Below are 18,899 nucleotides of genomic sequence, written 5' to 3'. Positions count from 1 at the left end.
GTTTGTTTGTTTGCTTGTTTGTCTTTGGTACTTGGCACATATTGTTTTGCTCAAAACACAGTGAAAGGGGAATTACCACTTGAGTTCACGGTCGAATGGTCTATCCAGGGTAGCCTCTTCAGTGTACGCTCTGTTGATCCACATATCAATTTCAACATTAAGGTCGTCACCGTTTAGCAGATCACTTTCTAGATTTTGTTCTCAAGAGTAAGTTACATCCTGTACAACTGTACTCATTCCCGAGTTGTAATCATGGTAATGGCAATTTTACAACGAGGATATTCCAGTTGCTTAATCATGGACATTTTTCTAGGATTGTGAAATGAAACAAAGTAATGGGAGGTTTATAATGGGAGGATTTTTTTTAAAGGATTGTACAACCACTAAAATAGTCTGAAATGTTTGGAATAAGTTTTTATATACCAAAACAATTGTGAGGCGCTGTTGCATAGTGGATAAGACTTCAAGACGCGAGTTCGATTACCGTTCAGTGCTTACGTCCATGGAGAAGATGTTTTTCCCCACCATGTCCCTCTTGACCCAAGTGTATAGGCCTACTAGTAAATAGATAGGGCCTACCTAGAACGCAACGCTAATAGTAATGACATGGCCCTCTGGTAGAGCAGTGGAAACACTAAAGAGGCTATCCTGGGTAAAGAAGACCTTGTTATCATCATTATCATTATTGTGATTATCAGGTGTTAGGTTATGTAAATAACTTTACTGAATCCTTTACCTTAAAACAAGAGACAAAGACCATTCCCACCCCCATGTAGCCCAACTCTGAATCCTGTAGGGATACCCACGCATTTTCACATAGGCATCGAACATCCGTTTAACTCCTTACTTCCTGCATGAATCCAGATATCAACTCCTTGCGTGCAGGATACAATACATGTTTCAATACACACACACACACACACACACGCGCGCGCGCAATATTAACGCTGTTGGAGTGGCGGTCAAAATTGAACCCTGGTCATGCTGGTTAAATGCACGGTTGTTCTCATAATATTGGGTATATGGTGTGTGAGCCTGCATGCACGGCTACAAAACGGTGACACCAGGGAGGTGAGAGAAGGTGACACCGACGTGGCCGAGGCGAGAAGAGGAAGTGGAAGAGTGCTCATTTCGATGAAAGTCGAGTCACCTTTTCTATGCTTGTGAGTTCGGGGCGAAATATGTGCCGCGTGAACTCCTCCCACTTGCTAACCGTGTACTGTTTTTGTAGCGTTCGTTGCATTCAAGTCGGTCGACATTATTTTCAGCATTTCTCTCTCTCAAAATGGCCGCAAAGCCTTGCATTTTCGTTGTCTGCTGGACATGGATTCTGCCCATTTTGCCGCACATAGCTGTCGCAACAGGTAGGAAGAAATATCCACTATAGAAGTTTAATTACAGTCGAGCGGCATAGTCACGCAATTGATCATTATTGTCTAAAAACTCAAATGTAGATTGATATAGGTAGATTTAGATATTGACGTCTTCACAATTTTGAAGACTTCTCCTGTTGCCACGGCAACGAAATTTGGAAAAAAAAGCACCTGTATATATACAATACTAAAATGTAATAAAGGGTACAAAATGTTTAAGTCCTAGTTATTAAAGGGTCAAATGAATGCTCAGAAATGACCATTGCCATGGTAACTGTTAACTTCCTAGAAACTAAGATCTATCCAAACTGAAGCAATGTAAAAACATAATAGAAGTGTCTGGGAATGTATATTTCAAGCTAAGACTTTGTTTGCCATCTTGGTAATATTTTGTCTATAACATGGTGGTTTGCTAAACCATCGACTTTGAAATTGCTGTCAGAAGAAATAAGAGCATTTCTATCTCCAAACAACACAAATGACTTACATTGTAGTACACAAAGTTCAAAGACTCACTCCCTACTGTTAAGATGTATTTATTTAAGGTAAAGGTAATATCGTAAACGACAGGTGATAAGACAACAAAGCAATGAAAAAGTAGTAGGTAATGGTTTTAAATCAATGGAGTTGTGAAGTTCTTTAACGACAGGAAACATAAATATGCTTGTGCAAAATTTATGGGTGCACGTCACGAGACCAAAACATACGAGTCATACATCCCACGAGTTATACAGCTCAGAAGTCATACAGCCCATGAGTTATGCAGCTCACGAGTCATACAGCCCATTAGTTCGACACTAAGCTGAACAAGGCCCATGAGACCGACACATTAATACCCGTGTTGTATTTGTCAAACTCGTGGGCTGTTTCTCCCTAATGTCGAACTCATGGGCTTTATTTGCCTATAGTGTCGAACTCATGGGCTGTATGACTCGTGAGCTTATGACTCATGGACTTGTTTTTAATGTCGAACTCGTGGGCTGTATGACTCGTGTGTGTCGGTCTAGTGGGATGACCCAAAATATATCATTCTGCGACTTTCATGAAAACTCTTTTCTCTGAAAGCCAAATTTGATTTCTCTCAAGCAACTCGTTTGATTGTAATCAAAATCTCACTTATTCAAATCTCAATTACTACAATCCACGTGGTCGTTATCATGGCAATACAAGGACCTGGGGGGCATTTCATGAAGGAACTTGTCGGATAAAATATCTGACAAGTCAATCATATCCGACAAGTTTTGACAAGTTCTGTAGTCCGATTGGCTGATTTCTCTGAACTTGTCGGATATAATTGACTTGTCAGATATTTTATCCGACAAGTTCCTTCATGAAATGCCCCCCTGAACTCTCATTAATTGATGCTCACTGGGATGAAATAACACAAAAGTAGAATATTGTCTAGGCATTATAGTTCCAATATAAAGGTCTGATCTCCTTTGGAATTCTGCCTCTTCGAAGTCCTGTTTTCTTGCTGAACCTTTATGTCGCTATGACAACAACATTGATATTATAAGTTTGAGGAAAAATAATATCATAATGTAGAGTTTAAGGAGAAAGGCCTACTACGCTTCGCAAAGGTTCATTTTTAAAGTCCACTGCAAAGCGAGAAATGATGGAAATATGCACGAACTTGTGCACCTGGTTGTAAACAATGTAAAGTGAGATTCATTGCATCTGATTGACAAATTGCCCTGCATCGTACGTCGATGCAGGGCAATTTGTCAATCAGTTGCAATGAAAGCATCTCGACGGAAGAATTTCATGAATTTGAATAAAATGAGATTGTTGTGGAATATAATGCAACATAAGTGAAAGAGGGCATACTTGCAACCTCATGCAAGTCTTGCTACTTTCATCATCCCTCTCAATGACACACAGTTTCGTGTAAAATGTTTGATGAGATAAGAGCCTAATCTTGAGTTCTGGTGTTGAGTTATGGTCAACCCCCCCCCCCCCCAAAAAAAAAAAAAAAAAATTAAACAAGCTTGATTGAGAAGAGCTTTCCTGCCAAACAATTCCAACAGAAAATATATCATTGCTGAATAATATGATAATACCCCCATCTCACTAGACGGCGATTCCGCTACGATCATCAAAAATCGACAAAGCGCGGCGGATCGTGGCTTGATCGCTTCAGATCTTCTCCATCGTATCTTGAGTGGTTCAAAGCGCGGAGGGTCGCCACCATCGCCATGGTCGGCGACCTTGCTACGGAAGTTTTGAACATGTCCAAAACTTCCGGAGCGAGGTCGCCGTGGTTTTAGAGAGTATCACAATCGCCTCCCGAGTGCATTAAAAGCGCCACATTCGTAGCTCTGACGGGATAGCAACGCGTAAAGCGTAAAGCGCATCGAAAGCGGCCCCCATCGCCCATGAAAATTACAACTTTTACAGTATAGTGTAACAGGAACCTATCATGAACGAAAGAAAGTGATGCACCAGACCAGTAAGGTTGACATGGAGAAGAGCGTATAAAATCAATTTTTTTCACGTACACTTAATACGAATCTACTATGGTTATCAAATTGTTTGTTTGTCATGATACCATTGCAAGTCAGTGAAAATAAATTAAGTTGAAAACTTTTTTAAATATATCTTCATAATTGTATCATTGTATCATACGATTTGTAGTTTGCTCGTAAGCTGGTTCTGTAATATTATATACACATTTTACCCTTTTAATTGAATGGATGACTTAACTAAATGTAATTTCACATCAGGTTCTGACTAATGTGTTCTAGAATTCCAAGATGTAAGAGGGTGAAACCATATTCTGCATATCCATATTGGTTTGAAACTTGACATCTGACTGAAGAAATTCAATCATGAAACCCATTGTATATCCCGATCGCGTGAGATTGTAGCATGTGCCCGGCGTAATCGTATCACTGTCGCTCCGATCGTATTACTATTGTAGCGAGGTCTTGATAAGCGTACGAATGTCGCAATACAGTCGGTTCGATCGCAGAAGCAGCGCATCTCGTTGGCCTGGAAAAGCGGCAACAACGTGGCAGAGTTGTATTATCATCGTGGCGCTATCGCCTACAGCGCAGGTCGAGCGTAGAGAAACCGTAGTGTAATCGCCTCGGAGGCCAAAAATGGAGACGGACGGCGATCGCGCCATGATTTGTTAAATCGTCAAAGATCGCCATGGTCGCCATGGTCGCCTTCCTAGTGAGATGGGGGCCTTAACAATATCTGTCTGTTTACCATGGTTACCCTCTCATATGCATATGACATATGTAATGACAGTTCAGGTATTACTTGTGACAATAACTTTGGATGACTCCGACTTTGATTGAAAGAGATATCATTTGATACTAACAGGGTGTACGCATTTTTACTTTCATGTTTAATTTAGCGCAAGCACAGGCAAACTGATTTGCTGCCGTGGCTATATCTCTTAGACTTTTACCTGCCATAGGTCTTTCAGCAAACTTAGGACATTAAAGTCAACTAGCAAAAAGCATAATTCATTGGATGACATTATGTCAGAGAGGAAAGGTCATTGCATCAAGAAATATACATTAGCACATGTGGTTCTCATTGTTTCATAAGCCAAGCACACCAACTCTAAATGTATCCACTTTTACGGTGTCGTCATAGCAACTGTTCTATCAGGCATTAACACCTTGAAAACATACACTCGAGATTGTGAGGAGTCAGCGTTTCTGCACTTTGTCATTATGTGTATCTAATCATTTGTGTTACGGTTTGGTACAGAAATGCTCCTATTTCCACAAACAGCAATATCTGCAAAGTCGCGTTACAATGGCAACCACCATGTTACAGATAAAAACGTGGCTTTGCCAAGATTTTGAAGACATTGCAGAGTAGTCCCTTTAATGTTGGAATCCGGAAAACTGTACTCTCGGTATCAAATTTGTTAAAAGTATATGAAAAGGGGAAGTGTTTCGATACTTGCCACGACAGCCTCACATTTTAGGGGACCTCCGGATGGTTTTCAGAATTTTTCATTTGAACAACTATGAATAAGTTATACTGAGTACAGAGTTTTAGAATTTATAGTGATTGGATTGACGAATAAGTATGTTTTCAAAATTTACAACAAATTGCAATGAACAAGGATGATGACATGGCAGCCTCACCATAAGAATGCATTAGTTGGGGCTTAAAGGGGATGGCTAGTAACCGATCAGTGGGAATCAGTGGGAATGCTGAGGGATGATTGTTCCAGTCCTTGTGGGATTCATTTAAGAGTACATTATATATCTACTGTTGTGTGAAAATTATTTGCTTCAGAACGGTCTCATGTTCGAGTAATGTGCAAATTAATGCCCCGTCACTGACCAGGCACGCTAACCTGGAAACATTAAACTGCACATTACTTGAATATGAGACCATTCTGAAGCAAATGATTTTCACACAACAATAGATATATAATATACCCTTAAATGAATCCCACAAGGATTGGAACAATCATCCTCCAGCATTCCTATTCATTCCCACTGATCAGTTACTAGCCATCCCCTTTAAGGAAGCACAACAAAAGAAGGTGGCATGCATAAATTCTACACAGGTGAACTTGTTAAGAAAGTTGTATTGTAATGGAATTATACTGCTACATTTCTGAATATGTGAGGCTCCTATGTCATCAGCACTGTTCAGTGTAATTTGTTTAAGGTTTTTCAGAGTATTGTTTCTCTGCTCAAGAACCGCAATAATTTCCACAAGTCTATACGTGGAGCTGTCGATTTATGTGCCACGTGGTGTGAAATTATGAAAATCGCACGGAATACCCTTTTAAGGGCATGGATATTTCCTGCATTAGATTTTTTTTTTCTTCAGGAGTGGCGTGATTTGGTAGCATGTGCAAAGAATGCTTCGAGATAACATTTCTTTTTCTGTCAACTGATTCTAATAGCCAAGTCATAGCACTATGGAAAACGATCATGAATGATCAAGGATGTTTTATTTTCTGTGAGCTCTTTACAATCGTCGTTTTCACAAAACAAAGACGTAAGGATGAAAATGATTATCGCATCTTGCCAACCATTTAGACTCCCTCCAAGGATTTAGTGTACCACTAGTTAGACAGAGGTTTGATATACCAGTGCGTATACTGTTAACAAATATACCCAAGGGCACCCACGCCCATTTACATTTGTGAAATATAGTGTGATTCTCAAATTGTTAGGTATGTTATCCCTCTCTCTATATATATATAAATATATGATTATATCTACGTCAAGTAGACTCGTGTTTGACGGCAAATCTCACGTTGGAGAATGGAAATTACTTCATACCCGACATGGAAGCCTTGCCAGGCCAGATCAGCGTCACATCGAACGTCAATGCCTGCTGCAATGAAGGATTCTCCCTTCAGGGTCCCAAGTTCATTTCTTGCCTTTCCACGGGGAACTTTTCGTCCGAGAGGCCGACTTGTGAAGGTAGATCAACAATTTGCTGTACTTTCTCGCTAAATGATTATCAAATTAAGCAGCAACAACAATGACAAGAGTGATGATGATAATAATGATGATGATGATGATGATGATAATAATAATAATAGTAATAATAACAATTAAAAGTTGGTGCGTGTATAGGTACCGGGTGCATGTTACGAGGCCGACAACCACGAGTCATACAGCCTACGAGTTAAACAGCCCACGAGTCATACAGCTCATGAGTTCGACACAAAGCAAACAAAGCCAACGAGACCGACACATTAAAACCCTGTGTGGTATCTGTCGAGCTCGTGGGCTGTTTTTACCCAGTGTCGGTTTCATGGGCTTTATTTGCGTAATGTCTAACTCTTGGGCTTTAGGACTCGTGGGCTGTATGGCTCATGTGTGTCAATCTTGTGTGATGACCCCATAGGCACCTTGCAAGAATTGACTCTTCAGTTCAAGGGTTGTCTTTGTGTCCAAAGCATTTTTAACAGAAGGTGCTTCTATTACCATTAAATAATAATGGAATCTGTCGTAGACTCATCCTCCTGATTGTACTCTACTTTAAATTTCCCCTGATCTGAAGATATCGATGAGTGCACGGAGCCATATACCGACTTCGGTGACGAGTTAGCTGCATCCTTTTATAGTGACTACGGCTCTTGGAATGTGACCGAGATGCCGCCGGAACGGTTGGACCAGCGCACGTGTCAGGGCACTGCCGCCATTCCGCCCGACGAAGAACGCTGTCATAGAAACTGGGCTATGTGTACCAACACTGTTGGCTCTTTCACGTGCTCATGTAAAAGAGACTACATAGGAAATGGCATTAACTGCACACGTAGGTCGTCATTATTATCTGTCTTTCCTTTGACAAAAAAAAAAGCATGCTGAAGAATAAAATGCAACTATGATTAAATGACGCTATTTTACAGATGTTACAAGACGGTGAGGGACATCCTTATTCTTTTCTTTTTCTGCAGGATTAAGATACTGATGATAAGAATATCTATAACGATAATAATCATGATATCGGTGCTTTATACACACTTTGTTTTTCAGTGCAAGAGCAATAATATTTCAAATAAAAGAGAATTTTAACTCCCTCTTACGAAACATCTATTGTGGATGAATAGTAAAAATATTCATTACAATCCAAACAAGATCATAGCATAGTCTTGGGTTTGACAGGTTAAATTGATGGGACTTCTGTTTTTTGTTTTGTTTGTTTGTGTGTTGTTTTTTTTTTTTGTTTATCGTCCTGCACGAAATATTGGGGAGTTTTGGATTTTAGACGCGCTGACGTTCAGAGGAAAAAAACAAACAAACTTGTTCTGAGCTTGCGCAGAAGCGCGCGTCAAGTCGATCCCTTGTTAGCTTGCGTCGCCTGAGTCTTTCACTACGTGTACTGGGCTATTTTTACGTTCGCTCAGTTTGCAACGTAGAGAGCTATTTTCATGCACCGATCATATGGGGGCGCGATTTTATTTCTTAGACGTTGCGTCCCAGCGTAATTTAAAGCTACTTTTCAGCACGACGCAGGAGAGAGGAGAACGTCTAGCGCAAGCGTCGTCTCAAACGTCCGCGCGTCAAAATCTAAAGCTCCCTATTGTCTTCATTCAGGTGACACGGAGCCCTGCCCAGAATTGGCCGCTCCGGAGGACGGCTCATTGCGCCTGTCCAACAACAACAGGAGTGCGGAATTCGGGTGCTCGCAGGGTTACATTCTGTACGGGTGTCGTTACCTGCACTGCGTTAGGGGCATTTGGGTCTCGGATGCTGGCACCGCTGACCTCCAGCCATGCAACGTGCCTGTATGTGGATGTGAGTACAGTACTCCGCGTAATCGGGTATTGCTTAAACGGGTACTCCGTTTAATTGGGTAGTAATGTCAAAATCAATTCCAATGCACATTAAAATTACCTGATAATCGGGTTGCCTCTCCGCATAAATGGGTAAACAATTTCTTCTAATCTAATTTCCACCAACATTAGATATAACACTTTAAGAAATCATGAATGTCAAATTTTCCACTGCTAATCGCATTCTCTACTTATTTTGCAAAGAAGACCTATCATTAAAGTTGGGGAGTGATTTAACATGAAAACACATGTACCAGTACCGACTTCCCAAACGTAAACGAACATAGCTGGCACTCACAACTGCATAGACGGACGCAGGAGTTGAACACACTTGCGCTCCTCCCTTGCTCCGCAACAACATTCACAATATGAGAAGTTTGCAAAGAAAATCAGGCCATGCACCAGCTCCATAATTTTGCTTTTCCTCAGTCACTTCTCCGTTCTCGAAGAGTAACTCAACGTTCTACGTAACTAGTGCACGCAAAGAGACGTGTTCATTTCGGAAAACACCTGCGTGTTAGCGAGAAGTCTATAGTCAAATGACAAAGTTTTCTAAAGACATTTGTCCATAAAAAGAGTGGAAATTATTGCTCCTGACTGAGCAAGCGTAAGGTATGTATAATGTGCTGTGCAAGCACGCGTTTTAAGCACACAGTGTAGGTGTTTGGTGCAGTGTACAATGCATGCACATAAACATTGTGTGTGTCAATTGTGAATGAGACATGTTCGGGTACTCCGCTTAATCGGGTAAGAAACGCTCTGCTAGAGCCTACCCGATTGTGCGGAGAGTACTGTATAACCCCACTGCGCGGGACTTATCGAATATAGTATGTCCACCCCCCCCCCCCCCAAAAAAAAAAAAAAAAAAAAAAGACAACGGGCCCATGATATCTTTAAAAATATTGCATCAATCTAAATACAGATTCCGGGCGTGAAACTATAACTCATTGCCCACATCTTACAGAAAATCCCATTCGATTTGCTTCAGTGGTCAAAGAGAAATACGGATCTTTATAGAGGATGTCGGGAATCTCTTCCCTCCAAGTTCTGTCAATTATTCACACATAAGATCATCGAATTGCTAAACTTGGAAGAATCAGACTCATGACATGCTTTACAACAATCAATATTTTTCTTTGACCGCTGAACCAAATCGAATGTGGATTTCTGCAAAATAGAGCTAAAATCTTATATTTTAAGACTCTGAAGTAGCACTTAAAAATTCAATCATATTGGGTGATATCAATGCGACAATCTGATTGTATTTTTTTAGGACATACTGCAATATGTCCCCTCAAAATTACAATTAGTTTTTCAAATTGACAACACCCAATATGATCGACCTGTGTTAGTGCTACTTCTGGGTCTTAAGACATAGCATCTTAGCTCTATTTTGCAAATTGTTGTAAAGCACGTCATGAGTCTGATTCTTCCAATTTTAGCAAGTCCATGCTCTTGTGTGTGAATAATAGACAGAACTTGGAGGAAAGAGATTCCTGACATCCTCTACAAAATTCCTCATTTCTCTTGAACCACTGAAACAAATCCAATACGGTTTTCTGTAAGAATGATGTGGGCAATGAGTTATATTTTCAAACCCTGAATTCGTGTTCAGATTGATTCACTATTTTTAAAGATATCATAACGGAGGGTCCCGTTGTAATTTGTTTTTGGACATACCGTGTATATATATATATATATATATATATATATATATATATATATTTTGAATAACTAACGAATTGATCACAAAAATGATAATGAATAGAAGTGATAGACAAACACAATTGATTTGGTAGTCATCCCCCCTCCCCCTTCTCTCTCTCTCTCCCTCCATTCCTAAATTACTTCCTCTGTCATGACTGATCGCCGCCCCACAGGTTGCTCATTTATGCGGGAATCACTGTCCCTCCTTGGGTTTTCAAAGGTTTCAAGTTTTTTTTCCTTATCTCCAGCGGCTAATATATATTATATTTTATATATATGTATATATGTATATATATATATATATATATGTATATTTATATACCTATATTTTGTAACGAGTTTGTTCTCGCTCACGATCACTCATGAAAACAGGGCACAGTAACTCACTATCTAAATATGACAGCAGATCTCACAATTTCCTGTAAAAATACCAAATAACCAAAGCCTTCATTGAAAGATGAAACTGACTTACTTCAACAGTCGACGTTCACGATTACATATACCCGGACTGCACCTGGCTACTCCTGTTAACATGGTTGCCTATCCACGCTTTCTTCGAATCTCGCTACCGAATCCTGTCCCCCGGAACTCCCCCAAACGATCTGCCCCGATCATTTGCCACCCTCCCGTTTATACCCAGCGCCTATGCTGTGCTCGTACCCTACGGGCGTACGTCATCCGTGACACACGCACATTTACATTGTCTTCTATTTCAAATGATTCTTGCATAATCTTATATCCCATTCCGTGACAAAATATATATGTAAATGTATATTATATATATATATATATATATATGACAGTAAAGACACACATAAACACGCACGCACGCACACACACACACACACACAAACCGAAGCAATGATTGTTTTCTTTTTCTTTTTCTTTTTCAATAACTCTATTTTTTCTGCCTCCAAGCGAGAAATCCTCAACGCTGTCGGAACCTTCCCTCCCCTGCCAACGGCACGGTATACCTCACCGGCCGAACCATTGGGAGCTCGGCATTCTACGAATGTAACCCGGGCTTCAGGCGGCTTGGGGATGGCGAACGCCGATGCCTCAATAGGGGCTGGTCCGGCTCCAGACCCAGATGCAAACGTATGTATACCTGAGTAACAATACTTATGTTTGTTTCAAATTTAGTTCTTCTTTTCCCAAATTTCGATAGAGCGGAATGCTAATCAAAAGTTGATTATTAAAATGACACACACATTTATAAACAAACCGAAAAGAGATGACGGGGACTTTGTGACGAGAGCTATGGTATTACGTCAAACCGGCTCTGAGTGGTTTGTCTTGGCGTAGACCTCCAGAAGCTGTAATTTATCTGGTGCTATACAATTCAAGAACACAGAGGAACCCCCAAATAGTCCCCCACAATTGCTGAATTTTCGGGCGTCATTATTAGCTGATGCCATTGGTGCTTAACTCGAAGTCACTCACCATAGACAGGTTCTCATGGAATTCATGTCGCGCCCTTTTAGAGTAGAGTAGATATATACACTCATTGTCATCATTGCACAAAAAAAAGTATACTACAGTATCGCCATAACTGTCATTATGTTCATGTTTAGCCTGTACTCTATGTAGATACAAAAAGAGAACAAAAACCGGACAAATTAAGATCTTGACGCAATTCTGATTTCAAGGGCCAATGATGGGCGCCAAAGTTTAGCCTAAATGCGAGCTGAAATTAGAGCTCTTAAAGCTTGAACTGTTTACAGTGCCCCCACTGTGAGGACATCCTATATTGCCTCACAGATAGGAAGACAATTGATTCATGTGGCATTGTATCATGACTCGTCACTCTCAAAGGAAGATATGTCTTTATGATGGTACATGTAATTGTTTTCGCCGTCCCTTCTTAGAAAACAAGCGTCACATTAATAGCACAAGGGCTATGGAAAGGGCTTTCGAAAGGGCTATCGAAAGGGCTATCGAAAGCCGTTTAAACAGGGGAAAGTTGATAAACGCAGCCGACGAAAACAAGCGGCACATTAATAGTACAAGGAGTGGACAGGGCTTTCGAAAGGGCTATGGAAAGGGCTTTCGAAAGGGCTATCGAAAGGGCTATCGAAAGGGCTATCGAAAGGGCTTTCGAAAGGGCTTTCGAAAGGGCTATGGAAAGGGCTATCGAAAGGGCTATCGAAAGAGCTTTCGAAAGTCGTTTAAACAGGGGAAAGTTGATAAACGCAGCCTTAGACAATAATTCAAGAACAATTTACACCCGTATTTTATTTTATTAAACTAACGCCTATCATGTCTGCATTGACGTTGTGAATCAAATTATTTTCACAGTCGAACTTGATGCCATTGCCGAGTCCATTCAGAGTAACATAATCGACAACTTTTCCGCCTACACTAAGACAAGCATACTCCGGAGTAGAATTTTACTTAGTTCTGATACTCCAAGCATCGGTTTGGACCTAGTCTTCGCTCTTGATCGTTCCCGGAGCATCACAGACCATGATTTCGAGCTGGCAGTCAACTTCACCAAACTGTTTGTTGAGAAGTTGGGAGTTTCTTACGAGGAAGGTAAGTGATTTCTGCTGAAAATACCGTACCATTCTTCTTTATCGGTATATCATGCAGTTTCACAGACCGTTTTCTACGACTGCCAAACGGCATCTTATTCAGTGCTATTTCTACTCCCATACACAGTTATGCACAAAGTGCAGGTGTGATGGGGATTGGTGCCATCACCTAACAATTATCCCATTCCGCACTGACTTATTGTGTTCTTTGAACCATGGGGAACCGGTGAAAGGAGAGAATAGATGTGACTTGTTGGATTTCACTTTTAGACTCGTTGAACTTGAATTAGCTCCTACTTAACCACAACTAGGTGTGCAATTGCATTGATGTTGAAATGATCTGTTTGATTTGATAATATGCCGGGGTTTTATTATTATTATAATTGGGAAGACATAATCTCGATTGGAACAGCTGTCTTACGCATGCACCGTGAATCGAAAGCTCGCTAATGACAGACGGATTGAGTCGATTAACGAAGGCTGAGCGATCTATCGATTTCATCATGATGCGATAAGGGACCATGGTTTGAGCAGTATAGAGTGATAGCTGAAAGTCCCGTTCACGTTGGGAAACATGGGTTAATCGGTCTCCATTCGCTGCCAATCCGGGTACATTCGAAAACACGAATAGCGCCCATCAGCCACGTGTCAGCGAATATGTGTATCAAAGCGCACGCTCATCGGTAACGGTCGTGACTGCAGTCAAAATTCTTCGGCCGTGAGTGTACTTACATAGGTATCAGTGATAAAGCTGTTCACAATTTGTTACAGGGATTGTCGAATATGTCCGAACCGGGCCAGCCTTCCCACCCCATGAATCCACAAGCTGCCGGGATGTTAAAAAAGGCGGAGGCATCCTAATCGACAATTCGTCCAGTTAAAATGTCCTAAGTTTATTACACTTACGGTGATTTCCATCATTTGGTATCAGGACAATATCACTAAAAGTTATTGTCGTTGTTCTCCAATAGTTTTTACATCGTATTTCATATCATGCTTATATCTACAGAGTATTTGATTAAACATCATATCTACCGGTATCATTATCATAACGATTATCACTGAAATTCATACCATGTGGATTATATACATGCCGCCTTTCAATCCCATCCCCGGACAGGTGGAACACGATTTGCAGCTCTCACATTTGCGGATGCAGCACATATCGCTTTCAATCTGACATCTGGCGAGGACACGAAAGAAAAAGTGTTTGCAAAGCTGGATACTCTGAAGGTAAGCACATACTGAGAGATGCTCGTCCAAGTGTTTGGCAAGTTGTGGTGGAAAGAGAAGGGTGCTGTGTAGTTGAAACAAAACCCCAACAAACATGTGCTCTGAAAAGTCTGCGATGTACGGCGAACCTAATGACAATTTGAGCGTGAGAATACATGCATTAATTGTCCATTATAATGTGTTTTTTAGAATTCATTGTTATTTTCAATGCACGTCGACCCGAGTCACACTCAGAATGCATTGACTATGATATACCTAGACATCAATCGGAATAGAAACTATTCGACTGAATAATTTCTTCAGAATTATTACCTTATACTGAATGTTCCCACTCTAAATAATTAGATTTGGGATGTACATGAAATTTGCATCTTGTATATCTCACCTGTGGATCCAAGCGCCACACGTACCCGGTAAACCACTTCAATTGGCTGGTTAAAACACGTGAGGGAATGGTGTTTACACTGCAACACTGGACGGAAAGGTCCAAATAATGGATCCAATAGTCCGGAGGAGGATTCAGCAGTGGCGAATCCAGAGGGGGCGCAACCTGCGCGCGCCCCCTTTTTTTCGTTAAAAACAAAAGAAATAAAAAGAAAAAATGAAATGAAACCCGGAAGTGGTCAGTTGCGCCCCCTCCCCCTTGCAGAATTCCCGGATCCGTCCCTGGATTGGTTCTTAGTTTGCGGAGTTCGGCTAGCGGTTTTGGCTTGAAGAGAAGATGGTTGCCGCCAAGCTTAGGAAGGCCACTGAAAAGGCATGTTATGAGGATGCAAAAGAGCAATAAATGGAATACTGGAATGGTAAGCACAACCAAGCTTACCACACAAGGTACAATCACCCGAATATGGAACGCTTGTTCCGTTTGTGTATGTGGCAAGATACATGAATTGCCCCATGAACTGAAACGCTATATCTGAGATGTCTTAGGACCTCCTGAAGTCAGATGGACTTGCTTTGGTGAAACGCATATCAAGCAGACCTAAATAGCCATCCGCGTTTGTGCCAAACGTCATAATCTATCGATCATCCAGGTATGCGCACCTACGTCAAGCCATGATAGCAAGGAAACTGAGGAGTTATACGAACGGATTGACTCCATCAGAACAAGCGTTCGAAAGAAAGACGTGCTCATTATCCAGTGAGACTAAAATGATATTAAGGTTGGCCAGGATGCATACCGGATTTGGGCAGGCACAGTAGGAAAATTTGGCATAGGGAAACCAACGGCAGAAGAATGACATTGCTGGAAGCCACAACCTGGCGCTCGCCAAACAGGATGGTCCACAACCAGGTAGATTTTTATTTTGGCCCCACAACGCTACAAGTCCAGTATTAACAAAGCAAACACCAGAACGTTCACAGGCGCCGAAATTGGCAGCGATCACAATCTTGAGCTCCCAACGCCAAATCTTACGCTCAAGCTAAAGTATGATATACTGTATGTCCAGAGATCCCTGAAATTCGTTTTGACCTAGATAAATTAAAGGACTCAGAAATCGCGGAGCTGTTCCAAGCACAAGTAGGTGGGAATATGGGTACACTCAACTTATTGGACAGCGACGTAGACATCCTTGATGAAAACATTACAAACGTGCTAATTACAACACTGGAAAAGTGGTTGGAAAGAAGCGGAAGAAAATCCAACCACGGATTACTAATGACATATTACATCTGTGCGATAAGAGGTGAATAAATAGGTGGATAAACACACTAGGGTGCAGAAGAAAACAGCTAAGGAAAACTGGATAGATCGAGGTCGATTGTAAGAAAATTGAGAAGGGCATGGAAGTAGACAACAACAAGGAAGCTTACAACTCACTCAAGACCCTAAGTAAGACCAACGAACCTAGATCAGAAAGCATCAAGATAAAGATGGAAAGCTACTGACAGAGAGTTAAGAAGTCCTGAATAGGTATACAGATCCTGCAAAGGCATTTACAACTATCATCTCAACCCAGACACTTTCATATTGCAGGACGATCTAAGATCTGCAGACAACGAGAACACTCAAATACTGAAGGAAGAGGTTGAGGTCGCAATATACGGACTCTGAAGACAGGGAAGTCCCCAGGAATGGACAATGTGCCAGCTGAGCTTTTAAAGCATAGACCAAAGAGGTACTTTCGACGCCTCGTCAGAAAATCTGGTCAGAAAAGAGTGACCAGCAGACTGGACTCAATCTTTACCTAAAAATATCAACCTTAAGCAATATGTCATAACTTCATGACGATAAGTCTTATCAGCCACCCTAGCAAAGTCATGCTCCACTTAATCCTCAACCGACTTAAATACAAGCCTGAGGAACTGCTAACAGATGAGCAAGTAGGCTTTTGAGGAAGGCACTTTGGAGTAGATTTTCAACTGTCGAGTCCTCATTGAAAAGCATCTGCAGCACCAAAAAGACCTCTTCCACAACTTCCTCGATTTCAAGAAAGCGTTTAATCGTGGGTGGTACAAAGACCTATGATATGTTCTACGAGGCTACAAAGTTGACGAGGGGCTAGTTCAAGTCATGCAGGCCCTCCATGAACACTCCAGCCTCGCAGTGATCTTAAATAACATGCAAGGACAATGCTTCCCAACTACAGTCGGAGTAAGACAAGGGTGTCTACTGTCTCCAGTACTCTTCAACATCTTTTTCTGGAGAGGATCATGCAAGATGTCCTTGACGAACACCACACCTCCATCAGCATTGACGGCGGGCTAGTTTGCCACCTCCGATTCGCAGATGACATCAACCTCATAGGAGGCAGTAACATGGAACTGCAAGACTTCACAAACAGACATGCCACAAGAGCAAGTGCCTGTGGTATGGAGGTCAGCACAGAAAAGGTCAAAGGTAATGGTTAATAGCTTGACTGGCATCAGTGACAACAACTTAATGGTGAGCCACTGGAAGAGGTGTCCAGCTTCAAGTACTTGGGAGCAGCAATGTCCAAACACGGCACCTGCACAGCAGAAACTCAAATCAGGATTAACTCAGAAACAGCAGCATTGCCCAGACTGAACAGGGTAAGAAAGAGTGGCATAAGTTTGCACATAAAATGCCTGCTGTACAAGTCCTTAGTGGTCTCCATCATGCTATCTGGATATGAGACATGGACGTTGATGGCGACAGAGAAGATAATCCAGGCGTTTGAAACCAAGTGCATGAGAAGACTGCTCTGCATTTCCTTCAAAGAGCACAAGACCAAGGTGGAAATATGAATTGAGATTTAATGGAAGACTTCTATAGGACGAGAGGAGAGCCGCCAGTTTTCCTGAAAGTGTATAAAATGTAAAATAAATGACGTTTCCGTTTCTCTACTCTACGATTCTTTGTTTGACATATCAATTCAGTGTAAATTATGATTAGGACAACTCTAAAATTCATAAGTAGCCTATATGAGATAGAAACAATGATTCCTAACAACACTATAACTGGAATATTGATAATGATAATATTAGGTTACATGAAATTATGGACTACACGTTATGGCCAACTCTGCTCTTCTACAGGGCTCTGATACTCGTTTGACCCTTCATTTCTCATTGGCCCGAATTCACAAAGGTATACAGTCGTTTAAATGTGTCTATTGAAAACTGATGGACAGTGTGCAACTTTCGTCCTCGTAAAATGCGTATGACATGTCATAGCCTAAGAGATAGGCCATGTGCGCGCATCTGCCATTTGTTTTAGTCCATGGATTAAATTTGAATCAGAGATTCGGATCTAATTTAATATATCTTTCAGAATTCGGGACATTATACCCGGTTCTTGATCACGAGACGCGTGATAAACGTGTACCTGGTCACAATCAAGCGGTGCGATTTCTTAACCGTAGGGAAAGCGCTTTCATACAACGTAACAATATAGGTCCAATGACCTATATGAGACAAAATAGAAACAACATCGTGATATAAGACAAGAATAACTGCCACATCAGATATCGCTCAGGCTGTTGTGTTTGGATGGAATTGAAGTGCCTGAATTTGTTTGGCATCTTGGGAAAAAAAGCTCAGCCATTCAGAGCATATGGTATATTGAACGATGCTCAAACCCTTTTTCTGATATACGTCGAGGGAGGGGGTCAGACGAGAATACTGCGCACGAGAGAGTCTCATTAATACACTATAGACCGATTCAATTTCGATGACCTATTCACCTACCGCCGCTAGCGGCGCTATAACGGCCGCCATGACTGGGGGCCAACGGGGGGGGGGGGGGGGGGGGGGGGGGGGATATTTTTTTCGTACATGGAAACGCTACAGGACATGAATTATTCATAAGTTGAGCTGAGAGACTGAAGTGCGCAAGCGCATGGCCTTGGCCAGCTTGGCCAACTTGTACACAAGGAACGGACTCGACTAGTGAGACTCGCACAGCCCTGCTCTCTGTGTACACATGCAGCGAGCTACCTATTACCAGTAGTAGTAGTAGTAGTACCTGTGTATGTGTGTGTGTGTGTGTGTGTGTGTGTGTGTGTTGTGCATGTACATACGTTCGAGCGTAAACATGTCCCTGCACTCACGAGGTTCGTCCGATCTCAATGAACAACATGCAGGAAAATAACTCGCTTGCGATAGATCTACAACACACATCACATTGCACACACATATCACCTTGTACGTCTGATACAATCACGCTGACATATCACCTAACCAATGTTACTTCTAATTAACTGATCCGTTTGAAAAAAACAGAACTAGACTCTACTGAAGTTCGGTCTACTATAATTAGTTTACATGAGGATTTATAATGATCTATGAATATCGTAATTCGAAAGTGCACTC

General features: G+C 41.4%; 1 protein-coding gene across 1 annotated transcript in view; it reads left to right on the top strand.

The window, feature by feature from the left end:
• Window positions 1–1,192: 1,192 nt before the first annotated feature.
• LOC139721361 (complement factor B-like) overlaps window positions 1,193–18,899 on the top strand; it is a 43,201-nt gene continuing 25,494 nt past the window's right edge. The window contains exons 1-7 of the mRNA XM_071632678.1: window positions 1,193–1,364; window positions 6,593–6,787; window positions 7,374–7,628; window positions 8,411–8,611; window positions 11,275–11,454; window positions 12,655–12,891; window positions 14,011–14,123. Coding sequence (XP_071488779.1) covers window positions 1,286–1,364; window positions 6,593–6,787; window positions 7,374–7,628; window positions 8,411–8,611; window positions 11,275–11,454; window positions 12,655–12,891; window positions 14,011–14,123 — 1,260 coding nt within the window. The 5' untranslated portion in view covers window positions 1,193–1,285. The remainder of the gene's footprint in view (window positions 1,365–6,592; window positions 6,788–7,373; window positions 7,629–8,410; window positions 8,612–11,274; window positions 11,455–12,654; window positions 12,892–14,010; window positions 14,124–18,899) is intronic.

Source organism: Diadema antillarum, unplaced genomic scaffold, assembly GCF_040938485.1.
Source record: "Diadema antillarum isolate AM-2024a unplaced genomic scaffold, OU_Dant_1.0 scf00000141, whole genome shotgun sequence".
Taxonomy (NCBI): Eukaryota; Metazoa; Echinodermata; class Echinoidea; order Diadematoida; family Diadematidae; genus Diadema; species Diadema antillarum.
This window is presented reverse-complemented; position numbering and strand designations above follow the sequence as displayed.